At 45.6% G+C, this 18,002-nt stretch overlaps 1 protein-coding gene across 2 annotated transcripts in view; it reads left to right on the top strand.

Annotated features, from left to right (window-relative positions):
• The window catches only part of LOC137537709 (mucin-5B-like), a 193,187-nt gene that overhangs the window by 142,150 nt on the left and 33,035 nt on the right, over positions 1 to 18,002 (top strand). For both annotated transcript variants that reach the window (XM_068259647.1, XM_068259646.1), the window contains exon 11: positions 3,369 to 4,262. In XM_068259647.1, coding sequence (XP_068115748.1) covers positions 3,369 to 4,262 — 894 coding nt within the window. The remainder of the gene's footprint in view (positions 1 to 3,368; positions 4,263 to 18,002) is intronic.

Raw genomic sequence — 18,002 nt, 5'->3', positions numbered from 1 at the left:
GTGTAAATGGAAGCCTGCTACCACTGTCTTCAAGTCTTGGGGCTTGAAGACCTTTTCCTGTCACTGGCCCTGCTATTGCCTAGACACTGAAAAAACAAGGAAACATTTGATGACTTGTAGAAAGACAAATGGCAATACAGCATGCTTTGGGAAGCTGGTGGTGGAGGAAATGACAAAAAGGAATACTTAGGGACAAGATACAGAGGTAATAGCTCAGGTGGTTACAACATTTTTGCTAACATTGGAACCTGTTTTTGACTTCTCTACAGTCTTAGGGCTGGTTCACATGGACGCTTGGCGGCGTTTACCTCCAAGAGTTTGGGATTCAATGAATGGGAGCATTTAGCATCGTGCGGTTACCGGCGATTAACATCGATTGCACAAACGGTACATTCTGATCCCGATTTAACGCGTAGTTTCAGCCAGCACGCGGCTTCTAGGGTCGCTTAGCCGCTGCGTCTTCATGTCCCCTTGCGGGGATGAGAAAAGTCGATCACAACTGGAAGCTGACGATCACCGTACCGCTGCCCCCGAACGAGACGTCACAGGATGTCGCGGCTTCCGACGTCAAGCGTCCGTGTGAACCAGCCCTTACACTACATGGAAAGCTGAGATCAAAGGTGCAAAATCGGTTTCTCAAAAAAGCAAGTGTGATTAAAATTCACATGCAGTTTGGGAAATTGTAAACATGCTTTTGCTACAAGTGTGATGTCTGCTAGAGCCCTGCCTACCCTGAACTGTTGCAAGGGCTCTGCTAGTTGTGACCTCACCTGTTTCCCTATCATTGGTGAGGCAATTACAAGACGTGACCTGCTAGTTGGTTGCAGCAAAGACATCTCCTGTTCACTAGGGGTAGCAGGCCATAGCCCCCTGCAAGGACGGTCTGTGAAGACCATTTTCTACTTAGACACTCCACTGTGTGGGAGCCTGTGCCAACCGCTAGTGACAGGATCAACAATACATAACCATAACAGAGGTCCAGTAGGCCCTACAACATCGACTGAAGTAGAGGTACATTTTGAAACAATGGAATGAGTGATTTGTGAGGTACCCATTTAAATCATGGAGATGGAAAACTATTAATATTTTGTAGTTGGTCAAAAAGAGTCCCCCAAAACTCATCTACTGAAAAATGACACAAACTAGTTCACTTTCTTAAAATTTAAATTATTTTAAAGAATTCGGCTTCACATAAGCAGGAGGTTACACCATAATGCTTAACTTCAGACAGTGATTGAATATTCAAATCATTAGCACTCTACAAATATCCCAAGAGCTTCTGGTTCTCTGTAACCTCACTGGGTACTCTGTAATACCTCCTCTTTTTGCAATAGCAGTGGCCAATCATCTTGTGAGATCTGGCTTAAGTAGTAATTATTACTAACAATAGGGGATACTGTTTTCATTTTGGGCAACTTTGTCCAATCAAAATCTGCTTCACATGTATAGCAAAAATGTAAGCAGGAAAAGTGGTGTCATGTGAAAAGTAATTTCGGCAACAGCGGCACTCAATTATTATCATATATATTGGCAGAGATTGTGAGCAGGGGGTTGGTTAGGGTTAGGCATTGTTAGACAAAGGGTTTAAGTGAGAATAGGGTCAGGTGGTAGTAAAATATTAGTAATTGTTACTGATATTTTCCTATCAGTATTAGCTAGAGCCAAATGGTAGAATATTGGTAATTTTACTGATATTCTACTAGTGGCTATCACCACCAGCACCCAAATACAACAGTGCCCTTTTTCAATCTGCAAGTCAAGTGTATACTGTCTAAATAGTGTTATACACCTCATAACTCTATTACTCCTCAAATTCCGTGGTCCAGTTAGTCCCAGATTATTGATATAGTGTTTGTCTTTACTTATGAGAAAGTCAGTCTATTTCTTAATGAAAATTCAAAATGAACATTTGTTTTATAAAACAAAAAAATGTCAGTTTCAGTTGTTGTGTGGTTTTTGTACAGTTTTCAATAAAATATAGAAAGAACATTGCCAATGTTCTTTAAATTTTCCAAAGCTTCATAACCTTTTTGGGAGTGTATAGTAGAATCAATACAGTTATGTAGTTTTAAAATCCCAACAATAAAACTGGAAGACTCTTTTGAATGGAGAACACCTTCAGGGCTGGATTTGTACCTTTTACCGCCCAAGGCCCACTATCACTAGCCTCCACCTGACCAGCTTTCCTACCCCCCCCCCCCCCCCCCAAAGAACAGGTAGCCAGATGAAGTACTGAAGGGACCTAGAAGCCCTGTCAACTCTCCAAGGAGTAGGAGAGATGAAACAATGGGTATATTCACTAAACTGTAGTAAGATGAATGATGTGCATAAAGTCTTACGCACGATGAGTAGAGCGCAATGCATTGCATGTATAATACACACATTATGCTGCTTACTACAGTCTAGTGAATGTACCCAACTACCAGCACATACAGAGGGAGAGACCACTGTCACTGTGCAAGAACTGTGCACAGTACACGATTGTGCACTGAAAAAATATCTTGCTATCAAAATGTTATTAAAATAATAATAATAGATGCAGTCAATATTTGTTATAAATTGCCAATAACAAGAAGACCCTAAAATGCATGTGTTAAGGATCTGATTATTGCTAAGCATTCTTCAGACTTTTCATGCTTTTACTGATTCTTTAACAGATTTTTCTTTTATTATTTTTTTTACTGATGGCTAACATGGCTAACAATTACTGCAATACTGCTACCTTTATAAAAAGCCAGCAAGGGGGTAAGATTTAATTTAGAAGGGGCTGCCATAAATTTCTCTAGGGGAAAAAAACACCTTATCTCTTTCTGGTCCAGGGCCAGGGGACAGAAGGAATTGCTTAAGTCATTAACAGACTCTGACCAGCTATACTGTTCAGCTCAGCTTGAGTTGTAAAGTGGAGCTCTTCTCTACAACCCTGACACTAAACTGTAGCGTGTATGTTCCTGTATCATCAGGAGATAGTCCAGTCTCATCGCAAACCAGGAAGTAAGGAAGATGCACAGAGCTCTAGAATTCAGGCTGTGTGTGCAGCAAGGCAAGGCAGCTACAGAGCAGGAGAGATTATTTTGACATGTGGCCTCTTATTTCTCCCTAAGTCCATCCACCCTTCTAACCTTCTGTTTTTTCAGTGCCCAAGGATATGGTTTTTGAGGCCTTTCCAGAAGTCTGGCTCAGCACACCATACGGCATTGAAAGCCCCATCCACCAATCTATCCTTCTCCACTGGATTCCTTACACACACTCTAAGAACTAAAGCCAATAAGATTTGATTACTGTATTTATTTCATCATCAGTTTAAATGTCTTCAGAAGTGCTTGTTGATATGATGAGACTAACCTTGTTTTCACCCTCTAAATCTCTAGTTACCATCACAGAGTTCTTAACGGAGATCCTTCCCACCGGAATTTCATTGGAATCTAAAACAACAGAAACCAGCAGCAGGAGCACATTTTATACAGCCTTGCTTAAGTCACTCAGTACTCCCTCCTCATATTCTGCTCTACACTCAACTGCAAAACCAACCAATGGAACCAATGTAATCTCAGCTAGTGTTTCATCCTCAACAAAGGAAGGCTTTTCAATTACAAGAAAAGTAACAGAATCTGAATTGACATCACACATCTCATCGACTACTCCAAAGCTAACCTCATCCATCATTCCTTTCACTTTGTCACCAACTACTGTTCCCAGAACAATTCACAAGGAGTTTTCTTCAAGTTTGCCTTCATTAATTACAACTACTTATACCCCTACCCTTACACCTGCAACAACACTCACTTATCCTGACACTTTTTCGGTGTCTAGGACTGTCATGATAAGTTCTCCCTCACCCAGTGAAACTACTGAAACCACCTCTAAAGCGACTATTGAATCTAGAACAACAAATATTTATGTTACTGGTTCATTTCTTAAGATGGTCACCACACCAACAACATTTACACCCACAACACACTTTTATTCTGACACAATTCCAGTGTCAAAAACTATCCCATTAAGTTCCTCCACATCCATTAAAACTATGCATATTAGTACTCTGACGACACTGAGATCTTCGACCCAGCTCACCACCACACCTACCCTCAACAACACAATGTTTTCAATTTACACTGGACTTTCAAAGATAACTAAAGCTACCAAACCTTCAAGCACAGCTGCAGAAATGCAAACTGGATATTCACAGAGTGTATCATTAACTAAAAGTAAGACAACTTATCCATCAACAAATCAAAGCTCCTCTGAATCACCGCCAACTTTCAGTAAGTAACATAAACATTTATTGTACTGTTATCAGAGTTCCTCACCCCAAGTCTAAAGGCCCACCAACAGTACATATTTTAAAGAGACTCTGTAACAAAATTTTCAGCCTTATTTCTTCTATCCTATAAATTCCTATACCTGTTCAAATGTGGTCTGGCTTACTGCAGCCTTTTCTAGTTGCGCAGTGGCTGTGTTATCTCTGTTATATAATCTAATCTTCTGTAGGCTCTGTCAGGCTCAGGCAGGAATGTGCTGTCTGCTGTTATTGGCAGAAGCTATACACACCCTCTCCACAGCCTATCACAAGCTGGTAACAGCCATGTCTTTTGTTTGTAAACACCATCTAAAACTGGCAATTACAAGCCAGGATTGCAGCAGGCAGTGGCAGAAACAGCACAGAGGGGCCCAGGAGAACATAATGAATAGAATGGTATGCTTTTTATTGTAAGAATTTTAAAGTACAGATTCTCTTTAAAGCCCCATGTATTCACGTGTGGGGTAGTCTGTGTAACAGCAGAGCTGGTTAACTACACCAGTCTGGATTTCTATAAAACATGCAGTGTTGGTGGGCCTTGAGGACAGGGTTGGGATACACTGCTGTAGTTAACTAAATGTGTGGGGACTGAGATAGAAAACAATGTAAACAGCTGCATTTTGATATAGTGTATATACAGCCCCTTTACACTGTTGGGGCCATGCCATACCTTGTACCACCATGGCCAGCAATGTTGGCAAGCATTGTGCACTGTTACAGGTGCAGATGGGCCCTTGTCCATTATTTTCCTAACTCTGAGAATCTACAGTAAGTACATTAGACCCAGTTTGTTTATAAATTTCCTACTATCAATATCTTTACTGTTTCTAGTTGTGTGCTTCAACCAGTTGCCTCGATTATGGCTGTATATTTATGCCCTTCCAGACTTGACTTATTATCCCATGGGCATAGGTACTCCTCTATTGATGATTATGAGCGGCACGCATGCTCGCCCCCAGCGGCAGCAGTTAGAGGACAGATTGGTAAATAAGTGCCTTATTAACAAATTATCTCTACTGTAACAAATAGCAATGATCATTTGTTGAAAGTGTTAGTAAAACCCCTCTAACTTTTACTTTTGTTTCAGCAAAGAAAGCATTCGTTACATTATTTTTAGTACAGTTCCTCTTTAGTGATTGCTTTCACTGGATAATGGATACATTAGAAGGCGTCAATACAAATATTGCTTCTTGCGTATTTTACTTGTTTACACATATTGACATCAAAAGTTAAAGAGGCCATTTCCAATCGCAGGACGGAACAAGGTGTGTACACGTGCCAATCCCTCTAGCCGTGCCATGCGCAGCTATAGGTGACTTGCATACGTGATGTGAAATTATGCAGCATGCTGCCTGTTTTTTCCTGTGTGTGATTCAGAAGGTTGCTTTTTGATTTCAATATGCTGCCTTTCCTCTTTCAAATTACATATGGGAAAATGCTGAAAGTAAAAATTCACTTCATAAATAAGCAATTCCTGCTGCACATTGTTGAGATTTAATGGTTAGTATTATTTCAGCTTGCTTAGCTTCTGTTTTGTGATTATACAATACTGTCACTCCACTGAGTCTTTTAGATTCGGAGTGTCGAAGCTGTTACCTGTTGGTAGACTAGTACAGGTGTGGAAGCGGGGCTGGCTCTAGCGTGGGGCAATAATCACTCTGCCCCTTAAACGTAGCCCGGCTGCCTCCTCCACCTATTTCCTGATTCTGGAATGCAGAGCCGGCGAGGCGAGGAGACGGCACGGACGTCAATCGGTGGGAGGTGCGCAGCGGTCATGTGACTGTTCAGTCACATGACTGCTTGGCTGTGCGCAATTGGTTCAAGCTCCTCCGAGTCCTCCGCTTAGTGTATGACATCATACGCTACTCGAAGAGCGTTAAATGCCAGCCTGCCCACCCGCACCATTTGTATTTGAGACTGAGAGAGACACAGATGCTGCTGTGTGTGCTCTGGATCAAGATCTTTGTGTGCTCAGTGCTGGCTGCCTGTCTCCTGCCTCCTCCCCTCTCTATTAGAGCCACCCAGTCACAGTGTTGTTTTCAAGGCTGACTGACCCCCTGTGCGCTACATGCACCTGTCAGTCAGTCACACTGTATCTCTCATTATCTGCTCCTCTCTTCCATTTTGTAAACTGTTGTTGTTGCTTGCCACCGCTGCCTGAGCTGCCTCCAGTCCGCCACTCTGCCAGTGCCTGCCAGGCAGGCAGTCCATCCGGTCAGACGGGCCACTGGGCCAGTGCCACTGCCAGTACCAGTCAGCGTGCTCCTTGCTGTGAAAAATATGCAACGGCACAGCATATCAACACCTTTATAGAAACATATTTCTGTATTTTAGCAGAAAAATCCTGCATATATCTGAAATGTGCATAACGTGCTCTTGATGTTTGCCATTAAACAATATTTATTTATTTTTTGTAACTACACTAGCGGGTATAAGTACATTACAGTTAGCCCCGCCCGCCTGCAGAACCCGCGTTTAAGTTTCTCTAACAATTACATCGCTCTGGTGTGATTCATCCCATAGAAAAACATTAGCCAACCACTTTTGAAAGTGCTAGCAATTTTAAAAGTGTGCAGAAGCACTCTAGGTGTGCACCAGCCCTAAAGATGGCTTCTTTCACCTGCATGTAGAGCGCCTTTGACAGCATGTTGTCTGTTCACAGCAAAATCTTCCACAAGCCAGCACACCACATTATATCAACTCCAGGCAATAATTACGTAACAATGGACTTGCCAACACCTATCTATGAAATAGCTTTTGAGTAAATTGTACAATTACTTTTAAAACCCTGAAATGTAAGGATTGTGTTAAAAAATGCTTTAGTTGCCTCACCGGCGTAACCACCGGGGATGCGACCCCCTCAGCCGCAGAGGGGCCCGGGGCCGTCCGGGGCCCGCAAGCCATGTGCAGGGGCGATTCTAAGACCCCCCAGCCAGGTGTGGAACTGGCCGCAGCTTCTAATAGACGCCGGGCCAGTTCATTCCCTGCAGCCGCAGTCTGTCTCCCGGGAGGCAGAGCAGGGCTATGGCAAGATGGCCGCTGAAGCCCTGCTCTGGAGACTATTTGTGTCTCCAGTACAGGGCTTCGGGAGCCATCTTGCCGTAGCCCTGCACTCTGCCGGTCAGCACGGGAGATGTGCAGGAGGATCATCGGGGGATCTGAGGCCAGGAGAGGAGACTTCTGCCAGGTGAGTGAATTGGTTTTTTTTGTTTGTTTTTTGTTTTTTTTTGTTTTTTTTACAGGTGCTGTCCAATGTTCTATTTTCTGTTGACTGCTGCCCACATTGTGATTTTTCTGGTGCCTGCTGCCCACATTGCGATTTTCAAGTGTCTGCTGCCCACATTGCGATTTTCTGTTGACTGCTGCCCACATTGCAATTTTCTGGTGCCTGCTGCCCACATTGCGATTTTACTGGTGTCTGCTGCCCACATTGCGATTTTTCTGGTGCCTGCTGCCCACATTGCGATTTTTCTGGTGCCTGCTGCCCACTGTATGATTTTCTAGTGACTGCTGCCCACATTGCACTTTTTCTGGTGACTGCTGCCCACTGTACGATTTTCTGGTGACTGCTGCCCACATTGCGATTTTCTGTTGACTGCTGTCCACTGTACGATTTTCTGTTGACTGCTGCCCACTGTACGATTTTCTGGTGACTGCTGCCCACATTGCGATTTTTCTGGTGATTGCTGTCCACTGTACGATTTTCTGGTGACTGCTGCCCACTGTACAATTTTCTGGTGAACGCTGCCCACATTGCGATTTTCTGTTGACTGCTGCCCACTGTACGATTTTCTGGTGACTGCTGCCCACATTGCGATTTTCTGGTGACTGCTGCCCACTGTACGATTTTCTGTTGACTGCTGCCCACTGTACGATTTTCTGTTGACTGCTGCCCACTGTACGATTTTCTGGTGACTGCTGCCCACTGTACGAATTTTCTGGTGACTGCTGCCCACTGTACGATTTTCTGGTGCCTGCTGCCCACATTGCGATTTTCTGGTGCCTGCTGCCCACATTACGATTTTCTGATGGCTGCTGCCCACTGTACAATTTTCTGGTGAACGCTGCCCACATTGCGATTTTCTGGTGACTGCTGCCCACATTGCGATTTTCTGGTGACTGCTGCCCACTTTACGATTATTTTATGGTGAAATGCTGCCCACTCTACGATTATTTTATGGTAAAATGCTGCCCACTTTATGATTAGTTTATGGTGAAATGCTGCCCACTTTACGATTAGTTTATGGTGAAATGCTGCCCACTTTACGATTAGTTTATGGCGAAATGCTGCCCACTTTGCGATTAGTTTATGGTGAAATGTTGCCCACTTTACGATTATTTTATGGTGAAATGCTGCCCACTTTACGATTGTTTATGGTGAAATGCTGCCCACTTTACGATTAATTTCTGGTGCATTACGATTATTTTATGGTGAAATGCTGCCCCATTACAATTATTTTATAGTGAAACACTGCCCCATTACAATTAATTGGTACCTATGGGGGGGGGCCCATCCAAATTTTCGCAGGGGGGCCCAGTGATTTCTAGTTACGCCCCTGAGTTGCCTCACATTTTTATGCAACGTTTTGTTCTCCCCAATGAGTGGTTTCATTTAAAATTCATTGTGGTAATATACAGAACCAAAACTAGAAATAAATGTCTTTGTCCAAATGAAGGGGCAGCAGGCACATACTTTGCAATTTAAAGTGGGAAAGAGCGCTGCCTTCCTTTTTGCCACAAAGGGTAAACAAAACTGTAAACATTTTCTATAAACACATCTAGGTTTTACAATTCTTTTTTAAAATACAAAAATCTAGTTTTCAATAGAGATGGCCCGAACGGTTCGCCGGCGAACGGCTCCCGGCGAACTTCCGGGGTTTGCGATCACGGAGAACCGCAAACTTTTCCAGAAGTTTGATTTGCATAATGCATCATTAAGGTCCACTTTGACCCTCTACATCACAGTCAGCAGGCACATTGTAGCCAATCAGGCTACACTCCCTCCTGGAGCCACTTCCCCCTTATAAAAGGCAGGAACTGTCAGCCATTACACTCACTCGTGTGCCTGCACTAATTAGAGACGGGACAGCTGCTGTAGACTCTCTCATAGGGAAATATTAGTTAGGCTCTTGTAGGCTTGTTAGCTTGCTCCTTGCTGATTTCTTATTGCTAAAATAGCACTCCACAACTCTTTTGAGAGCTAATCTTGTTCCTGTGATTTATTTATTTTTCTGTGTGTTCCACTGACACTTGGGTTGCATAGACAGCCTTGCTAATTCATACTGTGTGTGTGTGCCACTGCCAGTCAGGCCCAGCACATGCAGTGACTACCTGTGTGGGACAGGTGCACATTGTAATACCCAGTACTGCATATACCTACCAGTTGTGTTCAGTGAACCTACCTCTTCACTGCATATACCTACCTGTTGTGTTCAGTGAACCCACCTCATCACTGCATATACCTACCTGTTATTTTCAGTGAACCCACCTCATCACTGCATATACCTACCTGTTGTGTTCAGTGCACTCACCTCATCACTGCTTATACCTACCTGTTGTGTTCAGTGCACTCACCTCATCACTGAATATACCTACCTGTTGTGTTCAGTGCACCCACCTACCCAGGTAGAGGAAGAGGTAGAGGCAGACCCAGAAGAAGGCCAACCGCAGGTCTGTGCGAGGTCGTGTTGATGTGATTTTGTACAGCCCTGGCCCATATTACAGTGCTCTGAAGAAGGCACGTGCCATCAACTCCCAAGATTGTCAGGACGTTGTTGACTATTTAACACAGAACACCTCATCTTCTGCAGCCACCAGCACTACTACAAGCACCACATCCACTGCATTTGACACTTCGCAGGAGTTATTTGGTGGAGAAATCACTGATTCACAGCCACTACTGCTACAACAAGACGAAGGCGCTAAGCAAGTTACACCACCTCATATGTGTGAGTTAGGCGACACTATGGATGTAATGTGTGAGGAGGAGGAGGATGAAGTACCTGCTGTTGGTGCAGTTTGGAGGTGTCTGAGGCAAGCAAAGCTGGGCAGGATGATTATTATGATACGGATCCCACATGGGTTCCTAAGAGACAAGATGACCAATGGGGGAGTCAGAGAGGAGTAGGAGGAGACGAGTTCCTGAAAGAAGCAGGGGGAGCTTGTCGTCAGAAACAGCTGGTGGCATGTATCGCCACTTATGTACAGCCAGCCAACATGCCCTTCAACGCCAGCTGCTGATGCCACCAAAGTGCCATCACCCCAGGGGAGCTCAGAGGTTTGGAAATTTTTTCATGTGCACCTCTTCCTCCTTTAGGTGCAGCATCTTCAGCCGCTTTCTCCCTTGCACCTTCACAGCCACCCTCCTCCACTCCGCCTCTGCCCTTGAGCGGTTCCTGCTCCTCTGCCCACAGCAGCCAGGTGTCCATGAAGGAAATCTTTGAGCGGAAGAAGCCAATTTCTGCCAGTCACCCCCTTGCTCGGCATCTGACAGCTGGCTTGGCAGAACTGTTAGCTCGCCAGCTGTTACCATACAAGTTGGTAGACTCTGAGGCCTTCCGTAAATTTGTGGGCATTGGGACACTGCAGTGGAAGATGCCAGGCCGCAATTATTTCTCTACAAAGGCGATACCCAAACTGTACCGTGAAGTGGAGAGGCAAGTGGTGTAATCTCTGACACACAGCGTTGGGTCAAGGGTCCACCTGACCACGGATGCCTGGTCTGTCAAGTTACGTTCAGGGCCGCTACATTACTTAACCTGGTGACCGAATGGCAAGCAGGGAGTACGTGGCTGTGCAGCGGACCAACTTGTGACACCTCCACGGATTGCAGGCAGGCCTCCTGCCACCTCCTCTCCAGCTGCTACATCCTCTTCACTGTCATCATACTCCTCCTCCTCCTTGGCTGGTGCCGCAATCTCCTCTCCAGCTACGCAGCCCCATCTCCCCAGGGCCTATGCTGCATGCCAGGTATGACGGTGTCATGCCATCTTAGACATGTCTTGCCTCAAAGCGGAGAGTAACACTGGAGCAGCTCTCCTGGCTGCTCTTAACAAACAGGTGGATCAGTGGCTGACCCTGCACCAGCTGGAGATCGGCAGCGTGGTGTGTGACAACGGCAGCAATCTCCTTTCCGCTTTAAATTTGGGAAAGCTGACACGTACCCTGCATGGCACATGTGCTGAATCTAGTCATTCAAAGATTTGTGTCAAAGTTCCCAGGCTTGGAGGACATCCTGAAGCAGGCCAGGAAGTTGTGTGGGCATTTCAGGCGGGCTTACACGGCAATGGCATGCTTTGCGGACATTCAGCGGAGAAACAACTTGCCGATGAGACGATTGATATGTGATAGCCCGACTCATTGGAATTCGATCCTGGTCATGTTCTCTCGCCTGCTAGAACAGGAGAAACCCATCACCCAGTACCTGTACAATTACAGTAAAAGGACACAATCTGGGGAGATGGGGATGTTGTGGCCCAACAACTGGACACTGATGCAAATTTCATCAGAACCAGATGTTTCCTCAACACCTGTGGCAGCACAGAGGGGGGAGGAGGAGGAAGAGTCGTGTGGGGAAGAGGAGTCAGACTCGGATGATGAGGAAGGTGTTTCTATGGAGGAGGAGGAGGCGGCAGCAGAAGAACAACCACAGCAGGCGTCGCAGGGGGCTTGTGCTGCACAACGTTCCCGTGGTATTGTTCATGGCTGGGAGGAGGAGGAGGACTTACCTGATGTCACTGAGGAAGAGCAAGAGGAGATGGATAGTACGTCTGGATCCAACTTTGTGCAGATGGCGTCGTTCATGCTGTTCAGCCTGTTGAGGGACCCCCGTATAAAAAAAACTTAAGGGGAGTGACCTGTACTTGGTGGCCATGCTGCTAGACCCTCGGTATAGGCACAAAGTGGTGGACATGTTACCAACTCACCTGAAGGCAGAAAGAATGCAACACATGCAGAACAAGCTGGCAAGTATGCTTTGCAGTGCGTATAAGGGTGATGTCACAGCACAACGCAATAAAGGTACCACTGCCAGTAATCCTTCTCCCATGTCCACGCAGGCAAGGACAGAATGCTCCAGCGATCTCATGGTGATGTCAGACATGCGGACATTCTTTAGTCCAACGCCTCGCCTTAGCCCTTCCAGATCCACCCTCCACCAACGCCTGGATTGGCAGGTAGCCGACTACCTGGCCTTAAGTGTGGATGTAGACACTGAGCAGCGATGAACCCTTGGACTACTGGGTGCGCAGGCTTGACCTGTGGCCAGAGCTGTCCCAATTTGCAATCGAACTTCTGTCTTGCCCTGCCTCAACCGTCCTGTCAGAAAGGACCTTCAGCGCAGCTGGAGGCATTGTCACTGACAAGAGAAGTCGCCTAAGTCACAAAAGTGTTCAGTGCCTGACTTTTATCAAAATGTATGAGGCATGGATCCCGAAGGGCTACTGCCCGCCCAAAGACTAAGTCAGTCCCCACACACAGCATCTCTGCCTGCAGGCCACTTGCCTTTTCCGCCACCACCAACAGGGTCCAGGCGGATTCCTGAATTTTTAAGGCTGCTGCCAGCACTGGCCGCTATACTAATTTTTCTGGCTGCACTGCAGCAGCAGCAACAAAACAAAAGGCATGTACATGTGCCCATTCCCCTTCGTGATAATTACCATGCCGTGGTGAAGGGGCTTGTGTATCACAATGAAGCAATGACCGCCGGCTATATGAGTGTCTCGGAGGGTGGCACACCAAAGATAATAAGGTCGTTGCTTCATTGTGGACAGACTAAATTTGATCAGCTGGACAGTCACTGGTGTTCTATCATTAAGCTACCACAGCCCGGTGACCATATGGGCTTGAAAACCACCACGGCCTGCACTCTTGCCATGGTGCTGTGCGTTACACAGTGAGTTTGGTGTGTCAGTGTGAAGCAGTACTCTAATTACACTCACTTTAGGCCTGCAATTTAGCATTCAATGTGATGTCTGCCCTTAAAACGCTGCTTTGCGTCAAATCCAGATTTTTCCCCAGGAATTTTGGCATGTATCCCATTATGCCATGCCCCCCTCCAGGTGTTAGACCCCTTGAAACATCTTTTCCATCACTTTTGTGGCCAGCATAATTTTTTTCTAGTTTTCAAAGTTCACCTCCCGATTAAAGTCTATTGCGGCTCGTGAAAATTCGAGCAAACCCGTTCACGAACCGAAACTCGGAGATTCGGGCCATCTCTAGTTTTCAATAATCCCTTTTTTTATCAGTTTTCTTCTCATGTTATTTATTGCTTGTTTAATAGCAAAATGCTGTCTTGCTGCCATCATTATATAATTTTTTTAAACATCTAAAAAATTCCAATGCAATGCCTCTATATAATCATGGTCTGAATTATTAGCTAAATCGAAATCTCATAGATAAAACATCCATATCCTTTCAATTTATAAAACAGGTATTTATTGAAGTGATCCTGAGTAGGCCAATCACTAAGGTGAACCTAAAAAAAAAACCATAGTCTTCAAACCCCTACACTTCTCTTCGGCTAGTGATACCACTTCCTCCAACACTGGCTCCATTCTCCTCAGTTACTAAGAGATGGCATCAGGCTCCACAAGCTTCTTTACGTAACATACTTCATAACACAAAGGCAAAAACAAGCACAGGTGACATCTCCAAAGACAGTTCCCTCGAAGACCCTGCCATCATCTTTCTCTGTTATCCATGCCCCCCAATGTCAAGAAAGCATAATCAAGTGCTTTCACATAATCCTCTGAGTTTCAAAACTTTAGCCACTGGGCCCATGTGTTTTGTAACTTCTCTGTCTGGACATGTATCATGTGAGTTAGGTCCTCCATGTTCTTTATATAATCCACCTCCTAAATCCAGTTGGTTACTTTCAGAGGGGTCATTGATTTCCATCTCCTAGTAACTAAAATTTTAATAACACTTATCAGATGACGCTGGATCTTTTTTAATGCTCCAAGAATTTGCATAGAGCAGGTAAACAGCAGAATCGTTTCACCCCTTCCCAGAACCCGGCCAACGTTACACATTCCCAAAATATGTGTAAAATTGTCCCTCTATTTCTAGTGCTCTGGCAGTACAAAGGCAATTGTGAAAAATCATTCTCGGTCTATCCAGAGTCATATACTATCTGGTAAATAATTATTAGACTCCTGCATCTTAGATGTCATCGAGCATGTATGAGTAAACAGAAGAATCTTTCCCCATTGCTCATCGGAGAAGGTTCTCTTCAGATCTCTCTCCCATTTAGTACTGATTTAACTTGCCTGGTTTATAATTGTATTATTATTTAGTATTTATATAGACATCTTCTGCAGCACTGTACAATGTCTCGAGTATAATGGCCCTCAGAGGAGCTCACAATAGAATCATAGGATGATCCCTGGTGGTTGAGATTCCAACCGCCAAGGTTCTGTAATGAGAGAGACCAGGAGCCCGCTGGTGCAGTATCGTTAGGTAAAATTGGTATGAGTAAGATAGTAAGATATACTCACAAGGGTGGGTTGCACTCCTGCAACCACCGACAGAGTATTACGGGAAATTGACTGCTCCCATTCGGTATCCTAGATCCACTTGGCAGGTGCTGATCACTCACTCTCCTTAGGTATTTGGACACGTGGTGTACCATATACTACCCTGAAGGGTTGGACTACAACTGAGAAAACTTGTTGGAGGCGCCCAGAATCAGGGATGCTCATCTGGATTACGGATATCCGGGTAACCCGGATATCCATCCTTTTTGTTCCTATTTGGATTGGATTCCGGATTCCAGATAGCTGGGGAAATCCGGATAGCTATCTGTGGATAGTTGGGCGCATAATCCGGAATAACCGCGGATATCCGGGGATATCCGAATCCAAAATACTGTAACTAAGGTGATGACGTCCTGGAGCCAATCAGAGGGCTCCCAGCAGAAACCCTAGCAACCAATCAGAGGGAAACCCTGGGCGGCACCACCTGACCTCATTGAGCCAATCAGAGGCCTCCCAGCCTAAGCCCTGGCACCCAATCACAGAAAGGAACACTGGCTAGCCCCCCTGTATAATGAGGGCTTCCATGATGAGACAGATCGTCCTGGCTTGCTGAATGCTTCCTGAGGGACATGCTCCAGTGCTGGTGCCCTACAAAGGGCTGTACACAGTTATAAACGTAAAGCTGTTCATTGATTAACCCCTTCACTACTCTATAGTTAAATCGTTAATTGGCTTGATTGATGTCTCATAGTGTGACAGTTAGAGACTGTGCTGCTGGGCCAAGGGATGTACACAATGATAAGCTGTTCAGTGATTAACCCCTTCACTATCACTACACTATAGTAAATCGTTCATTAGCTTGATTGATGTCATAGTGTGACATGTATAGTGTTTGCTGCAGTGCTGCTGCAGCTGCTATGTGTTTGTGTGTGTGCTGTGCACACACCAGGTCAGTTGTTGACTGCCACGTGCAAACATGTGCAAAGTGCCATGTGCAAACATGTGCAAAGTGCCACGTGCAAACAAGTGCAAAGTGCCACGTGCAAACACGTGCAAAGTGCCACGTGCAAACACGTGCAAAGTGCCACGTGCAAACACGTGCAAAGTGCCACATGCAAACACGTGCAAAGTGACACGTGCAAAGTGCCATGTGCAAAGTGCCACGTGCAAACACGTGCAAAGTGCCACGTGCAAACACGTGCAAAGTGCCACGTGCAAACACGTGCAAAGTGCCACGTGCAAACACGTGCAAAGTGCCACATGCAAACACGTGCAAAATGCCACGTGCAAACACGTGCAAAGTGCAAACACATGCAAAGTGCCACGTGCAAACACGTGCAAAGTGCAAAGTGCCACGTGTAAAGTGCAAGTGCACGTGGCACTTTGCACGTGGCATTTTGCACGTGGCACTTTGCACGTGGCACTTGGCACTTTGCACGTGTTTGCACGTGGCACTTTGCAGTGTTTGCACGTGGCACTTGGCACTTTGCACGTGTTTGCACGTGGCACTTGGCACTTTGCACGTGTTTGCACGTGGCACTTGGCACTTTGCACGTGTTTGCACGTGGCACTTGGCACTTTGCACATGTTTGCACGTGGCACTTGGCACTTTGCACGTGTTTGCACGTGGCACTTGGCACTTTGCACATGTTTGCACGTGGCACTTGGCACTTTGCACGTGTTTGCACGTGGCACTTGGCACGTGGCACTTGGCACTTTGCACGTGTTTGCACGTGGCACTTGGCACTTAAACTTGGCACTTTGCACATGTTTGCACGTGGCACTTAAACTTGGCACTTTGCACATGTTTGCATGTGGCACTTCACACTTGGCACTTTGCGCATGGCACTTTTCACGTGTTTGCACGTGGTACTTTGCACTTGGCACTTTGCACATGGCACTTTGCACGTGTTTGCACATGGCACTTTGCACTTTGCACATGGCACTTTGCACGTGTTTGCACATGGCACTTTGCACTTGGCACTTGGCACGTTGTACTTTGGACACAATGTGGGCTGCATGACTGCTGCCTGGAACCTAGGCCTGATGTTAATTGACAGCCATTTTTTTTTGTTTTGTTTTTTGAGGGATTTTAAGTCCCCACATCATCAATTATTAATTCCCTTTAAAAGAGAATGATGCTTCTGCCTTTTTGTTCTTGTTATCCAAAGGTTTATTATGTACTCCTACTGGCCTATAACTTACATCATCTCCATGAGATTGTATTAACTCTGTCCTATGGATATGACTTTCTTTAGTTTGCCTTCCCGCACCTCCGCAGTGCCTTTATAAACCATTTATAAACCATTTGCACTTGTGAAACTTGTCCTAACGCATTTACCATATTTCTTCCAAATGGAACTTTATGCCACCGTTTTCTTCTGTGGAAGGGCTACAACGAGACTTTCCACCACCGCACAAAATGTACCCCTTGATGAGGTCTAGGAGGGGGGTTGGATCTGAAGACCATACAATCTCTGGACTGACATTGTTGCACAGGCCTTATAACCACAGCTCTCCGTTATGCATTATTTATCTGCTGTTTTAGAGGATTAGCTCTGAACTCTTTAGTTATTATTAGGTCATAGGTGATGTTATTGCCAGGGTCTATGCCTTATGATTGCAAGCATGAAAATGTTATAGGAAAATTGTTGTACATCTTGCTATATAACGATTTTCAATAACCTGACCCAGGCAACACACTACAAGATGGGGCACCCCCTTTCCCCCCTCTCCCACCCCCATGTACCCTGTGTCCGTCCCCTATCCTTCCCATTCCCCTATCTCCATACCCTTCCCCAGTGGTGCTCACCGCCAGGTCGTGATCACGCTTACGCGTGGATTCACGACCATTTTGACGCATTCCGCCTCGGACACGAAAATCCGTGAATAGATTTTCAACCACGAAAATCTACTTCGGCTTCGCGTGAATGCGGACAGAAATCCGCATTCACGCTCGTGAAACCCGGTGCTGAAGTCGTGGTTTGCGGAAATGCGTCAAGTGACACATTGCAGGCCAATCAGAGTGCCCCAGCCAGGCCCTAGCAACCAATCACAGGAGGGGATCTATGCCCTCCCCTCCTGAATATAAAGCGGCGGCCATGATGGAAAAGCTCTGTCCTTGCTAGACTGTGGTGCTGAGAGGATTATCTCCAGGCCATTGTTGTTTGAGCAAGTGCATTTATTGTGTTATAAACAAAGCGTTTTTTTTGCTAACACTGCTCTTATAC

This window comes from Hyperolius riggenbachi, chromosome 11 (genome assembly GCF_040937935.1).
Source record: "Hyperolius riggenbachi isolate aHypRig1 chromosome 11, aHypRig1.pri, whole genome shotgun sequence".
Classification (NCBI taxonomy): domain Eukaryota; kingdom Metazoa; phylum Chordata; class Amphibia; order Anura; family Hyperoliidae; genus Hyperolius; species Hyperolius riggenbachi.
Note: the sequence above shows the minus strand (reverse complement) of the source record. Positions and strands in the feature narration are given on the sequence as shown.